The following is a 12,634-nucleotide window of genomic DNA, read 5'->3' as shown; positions in this document are numbered from 1 at the left end:
AGGGGCACTGTGGCTGCCTGCGCGAGCGTGGTGGCGCCGCTGGTAGTTTATTCCCTGGGGCTGTCGCGTTCGATGCGGGCGGGGGAGGCTTTTGAGGCCTCTCTGCCTCTCTCCCCCGCCGGAGCGAGCGAAAGACAAAAGGAATAGGAATAGATAGCCGCCTTTAAGGGCCATAAAGGTTTGGATTCGGCACTGCTCCATCGCCTTCATTTCAGGCGTCGCCTTCTGTTCCCACATGTGAGCTTCTGCTGCTCGCATGCATGGAGCCATGGAGTCTGCAGCAGCTTGCAGCGTCGCCGTTGCTCCACACCACCTTGGAGTTGGAGGTCAGCAGGATACGGATCAAATTCAGGTGGAGGATAGCTGCCTGCTAAACCTGCACACCTGGACGCGAGATTTTGACGATCTGTAGGCAGCGCCTCCGGAGCCGGGTAGTCTCAGAATATCGCCATGTGGGTGTGCTGCCGCCGCTGCTGCGGATCTTGCCCTCGCAGCGCTGTACCTGCACGCGTATTCGTACTGCCTGCCCATGGAAGTGTATTGAAATATAGGTACGACCTGTCAGGCGGCCTCGCGTATTGCCAGGTAGCTGTCTTTCCCTTTCAGAAACAGATGAGATCGTCTTTGCCGGGTTCAAAACGATTTTTTCCCTCTCTCCCACGGTTGCAGTGCAGAGCAGAGCCGATCGATCGAATTGAATAATGAGCAGTGTGCGCTCCGCATGCTTGTTGCCCAAACTTTAATTCGCCGCCTTTGCTTCAAAGGTAGACGTACCAGCTACTACTACACGAGCAGGAGTACTCCATGTCTCCATTAGCTTCTCGTTTTCCCATGGAACAAAAAGATACAGATATATTATTAGTTGCTTTGTAGACTTGTAGTTGTTGCTTCGTACTGAATACGTTCTGCAACGGAGCATCATCACCGGCGTAGCTTTCTGTGTGGGCTGGCGATGATGAGCCAGCGCTTTTTGCGTCCCCAAAAATGTTCTCTAGGTTGACTGGAGTACAAGGCTCGTGCACAGCCACAGCAGGGATGAGTTTAGGTAGCAGATCGCAGCCATCTTTATTTCTGTCCCCAAACTAATTAGTTCTAGCTGCTCATGAGCTGCAAGCGTTCAAGTTCAGTTTGCTCCATGCTTGCAGAGCGGGGAGTACGCATGATTAACTTCCCTAGAAACTGAACAATTCCCGCAAAATAACATCATTTTTACAGGCAAAGAAATCAAGCATTTCTTACATATTCAAAAGCTGTTTGATAAAATATGGAACTTCTTAGGAACTTAGGATATCACCAAGCATCCAGAACGTACGCACACTTTTCAGGCCAGTCCAAAGTTTGAATCCCTTCTTTCGAATCTCTGGCCAGTAGTCCTCAAACATTCTCTTTCAGATAGCTTGCTCTCTCTTAATTTCTAGTCCAACTGAATCTGCCCAAGTAAAGGGAATCCACGTATAAAGCGCGGCTGCACAAAAGCACTCGGAAAGCCCAAACTTCTGAAGGCCTCAAAAGGCAGGCAACCCGAATGAGTAGCAAACTCAAGGTGCCATGACTCGAGTTTGAACCAGTTCATCTCGTTCCCGGTTTTGACAGTGCTGGTCTGCTGGGAGCCGGCGCTTCCTTCCATGAGCTGGGGACCGTGGAATGTAGGAGCCATTTCAACTGTCTGTTCTTGTTTACACGTATACTGTATGCTAATGTGTATAGGTTATGTGCCTGTACATGCAGTGGCGGATCCACCAGACCAATAGTGGGGCCGAGGGGGCTCCAACCCCCTACCTCCACGAAGTCCATGGATCCTCTCTAAGCTCACTACAATTTTCAGCCATGGTTGTAAAGAAGGAGGAAGAAAGGGAGGAAAAAAAAAAGAAGAGAAAGTGAAGGAGGAGAAAGAAAAGAAAGGAAGATGAACCTCAAATATTCCGCTTCTGGATCCGTCCGTGTACATGCATCAGTAGCAGTAGGTGCACTTAGGATGGCAGTGGGCCATGCTACTTCCTATGGTCCCATTCATCACAGCTCCACAAGTGCTCTCGCAAATTGGTGCCGGTATGTGCATCTGCGATATTTTACTTGCAACAGATGGTCACGGTACCTTCTTGCTTGCATATATTAATCAGAGAAGACACAGAATCATAGGCAGATTAGACTGACAAGCATGGCAACATAATTCCAATGGAAGAAGCTGCGACTTGTTTAATCCTCAAGGACAAGGCATCAATAGTTGCGCACATGAATCATGAATGGCCTTCGAGTCCAACCAAATACAGCAACTGCCGGCACTGTTCTTCACCTGGCCGGCCGGCCTCTCCTAGCAACTAGCATCGCATTTCTGACCTAGGAAAACTACGCACATGAGCAGCCATTGAGTTCATCGGCTCGTCAAATGCTTGTAGTAACTCTCATTGAGTTCATCGGCTCGTCAAATGCTTGTAGTAACTCTCCTTGGGCACGTTTGTTAGCTCGGACTAAATTTTAGTCTCGTCACATCGGATATTTAATACTAATTAGAAATATTAAATATATTTTAATTATAAAATTAATTATATAAATGAAGGCTAATTCACGAGACGTATCCATTAAGCCTAATTAGTCCATAATTTGATCATGTTATCCTACAATAAATATATGCTAATGATGAATTAATTTGGTTTAATAAATTCATCTTGTGAATTAGCACCGGCTTATGCAATTAGTTTTATAGTTTTTTATATTTAATCTTTTTATTTAGCATCTCGATGTGATCCGAACTGAAAATAAATCCCTCGTCCAAACTTGTTTACCGTGCTGCATGGCAGGTTGAACTGATTACTTGTAGGGAGGGCCACTGACACGCAAATGATTTCGGGAATTGAATAGTCTCTCCCTGTCAAGCGAGCCCCCAGCAAACCTGCAGCGACCTCATTTATTGGCGGCTATAATTGTGATCTACTCGCTTGTCCACTGACAGGGGAAATGTTAAGGCCGGGACCGGTTGATGAGCAAACTGTAAACAAGTGCTAAGCCTGACTGCTGAGCTCTTTGCAAGCAGTGAACTGATGATTTCATTTCAGAGCTGTTCAGTTTGCCATCCAAATTGACGCAACAAAAGTGCTGTGAACCTGCGACAGGCCATGAGCTCTTGCTTGGCATCAGAGGAACAGAAAGAGATCAAGGCTTTTAAAGCAGGGCAAGACTGAAGAGCACTGCTTTGAGACCAGATCAAGCATGATTGCATGAGTTGGACGGCCAGACACTGCTCTCACTCCCAGTTTATGAAGGAATGTCCCAAAGCAGATAGCTAGCTCGTCCCCGGCCTCGGCCTGGATGAACTGGGTTTGGAGCACCATGATGGTGACCTGTTTCGGAGTACAGCCCAAACAGCGGTGCAGATGGTGTTCTGAGTTTTTATGGCTCAGCAACTGCATTGTACTCCCGGATTAATGGCATAGCTGTTTTTTTTTTGGAACAAATGGCACAGCTGCTTTGATGCTTTATTCTTTCACTCGCTTTAAAAATCATAGAGAACTACTCCCTCTGTTCCAAAATATATATATATTTAGATTTTTTTTCAAATCAAACCTATTAAACTTTGATTATAGACAATAGAAAAATTATAAGGATTTATAATATAACAATAATATTAGTTGATTCATACCGAAACCAACTATCATAATATATAATATTTTATATTTAAAATTAATTATTTTTAGGATATTATTGATTCATCTTTAACTTTGACAAAGTCTAAAGTTGTTATATTTTAGGATAGAGGTAGTGGTATAAATCAGTTTCGCCACTAGTAACATTCGGTACAACAGGTTACAGTTCAATGAGCATGGGTGTGGTTTCATGTAGCATAATCAAGAGAGAATTCAGACAAAAAAAATATCATCATAAGTTCCGGTCAGAGGTAAAGCTAAGCACATAAAGTTCAGATACGAAGCTCTTGAAAATAACGTGTTGCCAAAAAATCGGACGGTGAATCTTACGGAGCGCAACACCTAAGATCTGGGAGCTCTATTTATATCCAGTGCAGATCCTGCAAGTTAGATTTCGGGTGTGCCAGTCAATTTAACCTGTAATTGATAAGGGAAAAGAAATTTAATCAGTAAAACAACAGGGAACACATCGGCTGATATTACGAATAGTTTCGAGAAACGCATCGGCGGAAGTGTCCTATACATATATTCATACGTTGGCTACGAAGCCGATTCCACAATGAGGTAGGATTAAGAATAAAAACCTTATAGCTAAATCCACATGTTTAACTAAACTAAACTTATCATCACCATTAGTCGGATAGGACTCAACCGAGACAGCACCAATAGCAGGACGACAAATCGAATGTAATTAACTGATGCATCTAATTATATCTAATTATATTAGAATTTTATACTTATCATTAAGTCTAAAATCGGCCAAGAGAAGCCGATTGACACTATCAAGTTATCATGATCGTGTACCCATTGTTGGCAAACAAACCCAACCAGTGGGACTTGACCTAACGTTGAGAACTAGCTGATAACTTGGTAGTTTTAGCGAAAATCAATGAATAAATCGGCTATAAAATTGCTGCGTGAAAAGATTAGTTGAAGCTGATAGATCTATAATTATCACTAGATAAATTGTGAAATCTATTATGGACTAGCAAGAGATCAAACGATGCAACCTTACAAGGACTTGATAAAAATCGATAACTTGGTAGATTGAACTAGATGAAATTATATCATTACGCTGGTAATTAAAGTCTAGATAATCTGATAAAAATGAAACTACCAACAATCCGGAGATCGAAACGATGCGGTCCTACTTGCTGAAGAATTCGCCGAGAGAATTACTCTACTCCTACTCTTAGGATTTTTGGCGAAGTGCCGGAAAAAGTTGTATTGATTGAGGATTATCCTAACAAACCCTAAGATCTACTTATCTGTCGCCCGAAGCTAAAACTCCTAACTTACCACGACGTAACAAACTTATCCCAAAAGAAAATAACTAAATCTACTACATTTACAAAAACTTTCCAAAAAGACATCAGACTCTCATAAAATCTTCAGCTGACGTCATCTTCTAATCCGATCCGAACTACTCCCAGTTGCGTCTTGACGGAATCTGCGTCGCTTTTGATCACCGCCCCATCCCCTGACAGTTTTGACTCAGACAGCTCCTCTAGGGTCCCATCGGCTTCTCTCCTTTCCATAAATATTTCTGCAAAATTTTGGTATCAACACAATGCACACTTGAAAAGATTTTAGAAAAAATTGGAAATGACAAGAGAAAGAAGTTGCCATGCTTAGTAGCAAAATAAGAATTCTCTAGAATAAGATATTTTGTATAGTTGAATAAGGATAAGAGAAAATTTTAAAGTTAGATATTTAGTAAAGAAGAGTTAGATATTCATTGACATTTGAAGTTTGGCTGCACCCATATGAAGTTCATTAGTCCTATCAAGTCAAAATAAGTGGGATAATATCTGCAGACGTGGTTCCCAATCGGGATCCCTATTGTGTGCGGAAACGGAGGGCGTATCTATTCATCACAATGTGATTGGCAACGGTGCTGTCGCACAAGGTAGCGGCCCAACACGCAACAGCTACTATGCGGCGGTGGCGGCGGTCCTTTTTTCTTGTTGGAGAAAGTCTGGCCATGCTTTGAAGCCGCCTTAGCTTTCTTCCTTGCTGACTTTTCATAGTCTCGCTTGAGGGACTTGCAGTTGTGATCCACTTCCAACCTTAAAATTCCCTACAAATCTTGCAGATACCCACCTTAGTTCCATAGTCTTCCGACATCTACATGCAATGTGAACAAAGGACAAATTAGTAACAGTCCCGATAACAGCAACTGAACTCAGAAAAAACAACACTCACCATGGTCAAAAATATAAATTGTTTTGGAACAAATAAAAAATGTTTCATGAAAGAAATTGTTTAGAATAAAAATATAATTTTCCATCACAAAATAAAAATATATTATGAGAACAAAACAAACTTTCCATAAACAAGATCAAATGTTTTGGAAAAAGAAATTGTTCCGAACAAATAAAAATGTTTGAAAAATATTATTCAAACAAGTGTGATCTAGTTTTGAAGATTTTATCACAAGAAACACAATATTTTGACCGAAATTTGAATTCCATAATCACTTTATAAATTATGGGATTCTTTTTCCTTTTCTTTCTTGCACGAAATCCACATGATGTCGTGCCTTCTTTTATGGACGACATATCGCAGTGGGCTGGCGGCCAATGAGAAAGAAGAAAGAAAGAAACGACCATTGAATAAAAAAAGCTCGTGGTTTGTATATGTGGGCTTCGAAGGTAGAGATGCTCTCCTGCGACACCTTGCACTGTGCTAGCGCGTGACAAATAGGAATACCGGAAAAGAACAGACTCCCCAGGCAGCCCATTCGATCCCGTACTGCTTTGTTGCATGCCTGCTCGGCCTGGATGGACCAAAGGTTTGGAGCACCATGATGGGACCTGTTTCGGAGTACGTCCCACACAATAGTGCAGATGTTATCCTGAATTTTTATGGCTCAACAACTGCATTGTACTCCATAGTTAATGGCACAGTTGCTCTGATGCTTGCTTCTTTAATTTTCCTGGCTCTGGAAAACAAAAACAGAGTACTAGTATAATATTCCTTTGTCTAAAAAAATAATTTAGTCAATGTGACATGGTATAGCAGGTTATAGCCTAGTGAACATCGGTGTGGGTTCGTGCAGCATAATCAAGTTAATTCAGATGAAAATTCAACACCAGAACTTTCAGTCAGAGGTAATGCTAAGCACAAAACGTTCAGATATGGGGTTTTCCATTTTATAATAATAATGGATACGGAAGTCAGTAACATTCGGACCATGTGTCTGTATCTGTTACGAGAGAATGACATGAGGCACAGACTGTTCTTGATTTACATTTTTAAGGGCTTCTTGTTTCTTTTATTCTCTCTCGTTTGAAAGAGAAAGAAAAAAGAAAATAAATAAGGAAGACAGGTAGTCCACTTCTATCATGAGGCATCGGGTCGGGTCTTGGAAAGTTGAAGTGAATCGCCGTCCGTTCTGCGCCTGAAACTCAGCGGCGGAACTAGCGGCGCCTGCCCCAGCAGGCCGTGCGCCATTTTTCATGTTTTGTGGATAACAGTTGTGGGTCCACAACCAATCAAGGTGGTGAAAATGGATAATTGAACATCTCGTGCATGCACAGATAAAAGATGTGACAAAAGAAGCTGCACATACTGGATGAGGAGCAAATAAAACCTTCATGCTTAGAAATAGTTACCAAGTCTCCAGTTAATTGCAATGAAATTATACACTGAGACGTCCGGAACCGTGTACAGTCAGGACGTCATCAGCAGATGGTTGCAAGACGAGTGTACTTGACCCGATGCACTAGTAGCACTCCTCTGGGGACCCCCAGTCAGTGTATAAGGGGAGGCCCTGTGCATGAGGGGCTGGTGACTCTTATGCTAGGTTAGACCCTTGGAGAGTTAGCCTCAAGCAGGCTTGTATATGCTATTGCTGAGGTTTTCCGGACTCGGTGCAAGGAAGCAGACACACCCCATGCAGGACGTACGATATTACGTCACCATATGGTCTGAACCTACCTAAATTGACTGTCTACCTCGCTCTGCACGCAACGCTGCCAAGGGAGACCGTTTCCCCCGGGCGAACATGAAAAGGGAGCCCACCGCGGGTCCCTGCGACAGGCGAGAGATCGCCGTCATCCTTTGTTTCGGAATGAAACAAAAGTGCTTATTGGTAATGGCTCCATGATAGCATTTTGGTTAGATCTCTGTTGTGGTATACTTTATGTATGCTCATATACCCAATGTATATACTATCTAAGATAGTTTAGTGTGATCACATACTCCACAGTATGTATTCTTCGTTGGATCAAATACATTATATATCATGAGATGCAAAGGCCCTAATCTATTTTAAAACACCCACTATATGGCATGATAGAACATCCATATTCATTGACATTTGAAGTTTGGCTGAATCCATATGGAGTTCATTCGTTCTATCAAGTTGAAATAACTGGGATAATATTTGCGAGACTTCAAATCATAGAATGCACAACTCTTGAGCTCTCCGCCTTCATTGTATCCTCCTAGTTTTGATATCTAGATCTTGTTGCAACAAGTATCCCGTGGTGCTGACATCATGACTGCGTTCCAATGATCAACAAAAGTCACTTCATTGTCTAACCTCTCAACCTTGGTCCAGACCATCTGAGACATGTCGAGCTTGTACAGTTCCATTGCTCCTTTGTTGTGCGGTCTGAAGATAGCAATTAGTTTCTCTCTGAACTCCAGCAGATGGCAGTATTGATCACCTGGCAATGGATCACCATCAAGAAGAGGACCTGGTTGTCGAGAACTCTCCATGTCATGTTGTGTGGGTTGAAAACACCCAAATTCCCTCGAATCCCCAGGCAGTAGAACTCGTCATGGTAGAAAACCGGGTTGCTATATGTAGTGCGGAACTGAGTATAATCATCTATTTCCAACCTTGTCCAGTGCTCATCCCCAGCACGCCACAACATCACGTAAAGACAATTACTATAGTTTGGGTTACAGCTTTTCTCTATATATGGCGCACACTATGCAATCTGGAGATTTTGGAGTAGATGAGAATGATATGCCATCGAACTGGTGGCCAAGGCACGGTATCTCTGGAAGGTCAAGCATCTCTTCTGTGAATGGATTTGTGGCGTACATGTACTTTTCACCCCTTAGCACCAGAACCCATCCATTTTTTGCGAAGAGCAGCATTTCAAAGTAATCATTACATGGCACTAGGCTACGATCCTTCAGAGTGTATTCCTTGTCGATGATGGGATCAAACAGTCTGAACGTGCCTGCTGAGCTAGAGCAAATGCCCATTAGTACCGGGTATGCTGGGTATCTCTTTGCGTACTGAGCAGGCTTGCTGACTGAACTCCATCGCTTGCATACTTTCCGAAAATTCAAGTAATCAATGAAGAATAGCCTTGCCACAAGTTCCTCGACCATATCAACAGGGAGACTAGACCATGGTGCTGCTACCTGTTCCACGTCTTCATCAAAGGCGAGCTTGTTGGTCTTAATATCTAACTGCACCATCGGAAAAACACATTGTTTTGTATATGCTCTTTCCGCATTATAATGATCATGTATACGAAACAAGATAGCAACATGCAGGGAATCGTGGAGTGACCTCACTTGAGACGATGGCCAAATGTTCCTCGTTTTTGTTCTTGAAGCTGCATGCGTAACATAATGGACCCAGCAAATTAGGTATATATGACGATTCTTGTGGCAATCAAAAAAGGGGGAAAAGATAAAACTTGCTTACCTCGATGGAACCACCCAGCACATGTCATCACAAGAGCCAGGCAGCAGGGTGCAGCTCATCGTTCGATCATCCATCCGGATCGTGTACAGCCGAACACCATCGCGGCAATGTTGTCTGTGTAGTAGATGGATATAGCCAGGCTGAATCCCAGCTCTACTTGCAGATGGCAGCACAAACATAATTCTCTCCGGCAAATATCGTCCTATCCCCGATGCTTTCGACCTTGTTCCAAACATAGGCCGAGGCGTGTCCAAGATGTGAATGTCTATGTCGACGATCTCCGAGTTGTGGATTCCATGGATGTAAAACTGCAGGAGGAAGATATCACCATCGGACTCCTCGCACCGCCAGCGCATTATGCTCGGGTGAGGTATGCCCCTCTACATCCTACCTCGAGATCTCACAATGTCACCCAAGACGAACCTGTACGTACCATCAGTTTCGACAGGCAATTCCCGCCACTCCTCGTCGCCAGGCCGGCAGTACACCAGATAGTTGCGATAGGACGTGGAGAACACGATGGTGCAGTCCGGGGGAGTCGGAGAGGAGAGGGCGCACCGGCCGAGTGCCTCTACCGGCTTCAGCAACGGAGGCAGCGGGATCCTGCGAAGAGAGACCAGGCTGAACAGGAAGCACTCGCCGGTGGCCTCGCCGAGCATGAGGAGCCACTCTCCTTCAAGATCGGCTAGACACCGCTTGCCTCGTAACATGTCGAACTCCAGGCTTGCCTCTCGGAGGCCCGTGTCGAAGGGGTCCATGATCGCGAGCGATTCCTCCTCGCCGCCGCTGAATTTGACGAGGAGCGGTTTGGATCCAATCGCCAGTTCAGGAGGAACATCAGGCGAGTTCTTGGCCGCCGGCGCCGCCATCCTCCGATCAGGTCGAATTCTCTACGGAGCAAGCAATATCGATCGGAAAGTAGTGGAGTTTACAGAAGGATCACGGGGCGATATATAGGCGGGGGTTTTTGTAAGCGGACGTGGTTCCCGATAGGATCGGGGTTAGGCAAAAATTTCTCGCCGAGAAAAAAAATAAGAAAACCGATAATTGTGTTTATCGATGGTGACCGGTTTGTTGAAAGTTTTTGGTAATTTTAAATTTATGCCCACCCCTTCCTCCTAGTACATATGTTTCCTCATTTCTATACATTCTGATGTCTTATCTTTCATGTTAGATTTTTGGGAGATAATCTAGACTGTTTTATGTACAGTTTGATTTATCGGCAATGTCCGATTTTTTCTCTTACCGGTAAAAGGACCAGACTCATGGGGCCTCGAGCTCGGGCGGCCGATTCGATACCGTATTGCTTTGTTGCGTGCGTGCTCGGCATTTCGCAGCATGCAGCGCAGCATAGAGAGAGAGAGAGAGAGAGAGAGAGAGAGAGAGAGAGAGAGAGAGAGAGAGAGAGAGAGAGAGAGAGAGAGAGAGAGAGAGAGAGAGAGAGACGGTTCCGAACCCCGGGCTTTTCGGTCTTTGAATCCATCCTATGTGGCTGAAGCCGCCCTAGCTACATGCTCCACACTAATCCAACCGATCGGCGATCGAACCACGCGAGCAGAAGGCAGGGTCACAATCCCGTCCCCTCCCTCGTCGTCGTCCCCACCCCGGCCGCGCCGGCGCGCCGATCGGCCACAGGGCACAGGCCAGAGGGCCATGCAGCCGGCGGCCGTTCGCGGCGCTCCGCAGTGGCTGCGCGGCCTGCTGTCGGAGGAGTTCTTCGACGCGTGCGCCGCGCACCCGGGCGAGCGCAAGAACGACAAGAACCACTTCTGCGTCGACTGCGCCGCCGCGCTCTGCCGCCACTGCCTCCCCCACGAGCCCGCCCACGACGTCCTCCAGGTACGCGATCGCACGCGTCGCTATTCTAGGCTTAAGTTTCTTTTGTTAAGGCCTCACGATCGATCTCAACTCCTTCACGTTGAACGGGGGAATGGAACGGAACTGGTGAAGATCTGGAAGTACGCGTCCTGCTTCGTCGTGCGCGTCGACGACCTCAGGCTGTTCGACTGCGCCGGCATCCAGGTACGCTAGCTGCTCGACCGCGTGGGCGCGCGGGCAATCCCGGCGACCGTCGCGAGCCGGCACGCGCTCCGTCTTTTTTTTCCCCTGGTCTTGATCGATCCCCGGCGGCGTGCATGCAGTCGCACACGGTGAGCGACCACGAGGTGGTGTTCCTGAACGAGCGCACGGCGAGGAAGCGCTCGGCGAGCGCGGAGAACCCCTGCGCTGCGTGCGCGCGGCCGTTGACGTCCGGCCACGACTATTGCTCCCTCTTCTGCAAGGTACGTGTCCGGTGTACGTGCCACACGCTGCCTACGAGTACCGCCTGACACGACGCCGGCTCGCGTGGATTGGTTGCGCGCAGGTGAAGCACCTGGGGGAGAGCGAGCACGGGCTGCGGCGCGCGCTGCGCGCTCGCCGGCAGGAGGAGGCTGCCGCGCCGGAGCTGCAGGGCGGGAAGCGGAGGCCGTCGCCGGCGTCGGACGCGGGGCCGAGCTGCGCCGGGTCGTTGCGGAAGCGGAGCCGGAAGCAGCCCGAGCCGGAGCGGGCGCCGTTCTGCTGACACGGTCCCGCCGTCCCGGCCGTGGGCTGTGGCCGCGTTTTGTGGTCAGGCTGTTGCATGCTTGCCTTCCTTGCATGCATGGGTCCGTTTGGTTACCGCGATTTGCGTTCTGGGATCTTCTGAGGGGGGTGGCTGTGTACCTGTCTGTGGTGACGACTATAATTGATTTTTTTTTCGACTAGCGTACGTGAAGATTAGAACTAGAATAGCAGCCTAGCAGGAGATGGTTTAGTTATTCATTCTTTATACAAGATCTGTTGTCTTAAATTTATAATAGAGGGAGAGCACGGGTGAATTAAGAACAGTTGGCACTAGAGTTTAATTCCTGTGATTGGAATTGTAAGTCTATCTAGCTAGATTTATCCTAAGACGAATTTTAAAATCCTGACTAATAATATCTAAAATTTCATATATGCTATCAATAGATCCATTATAGGAAAAATATTTTATACTCCTTATATATTAAGTGCTTATAACTCTTTTGACTTAATATTATATATATTCTTAGTATGTTATTATTAGATTCAAAGTGTCATATTAGATACTGTGTCGATCTACACTGATGGCTAGTGTTTGTCGTGATTTCGTTAATCTCAAGATGTACAGTCCAACTGTCTGAAGTGCTTCTAGTATGGTGAAACAAAAGAACAATCCATCTGCCCACGAAGGTAAGCATTTAAAAGCCTGAATGCTAGGGCAAGAGAACTTTGTACGAGTTTGCTGAAACTCTTTTGATGTAAACTGGCGACCCCA

General features: G+C 45.8%; 1 protein-coding gene across 1 annotated transcript; it reads left to right on the top strand.

Moving 5' to 3' along the window:
- Window positions 1-10,971: 10,971 nt before the first annotated feature.
- LOC112898402 lies at window positions 10,972-11,881 on the top strand. The gene is made up of 4 exons (XM_025966728.1): window positions 10,972-11,157; window positions 11,269-11,340; window positions 11,460-11,600; window positions 11,684-11,881. The coding sequence occupies exons 1-4, from the start codon at window positions 10,972-10,974 to the stop codon at window positions 11,879-11,881; spliced, it is 597 nt and encodes a 198-aa protein (XP_025822513.1).
- Window positions 11,882-12,634: the final 753 nt, after the last annotated feature.

The sequence above is a fragment of the Panicum hallii genome, chromosome 1, assembly GCF_002211085.1.
Source record: "Panicum hallii strain FIL2 chromosome 1, PHallii_v3.1, whole genome shotgun sequence".
Lineage (NCBI taxonomy): Eukaryota > Viridiplantae > Streptophyta > Magnoliopsida > Poales > Poaceae > Panicum > Panicum hallii.
This window is presented reverse-complemented; position numbering and strand designations above follow the sequence as displayed.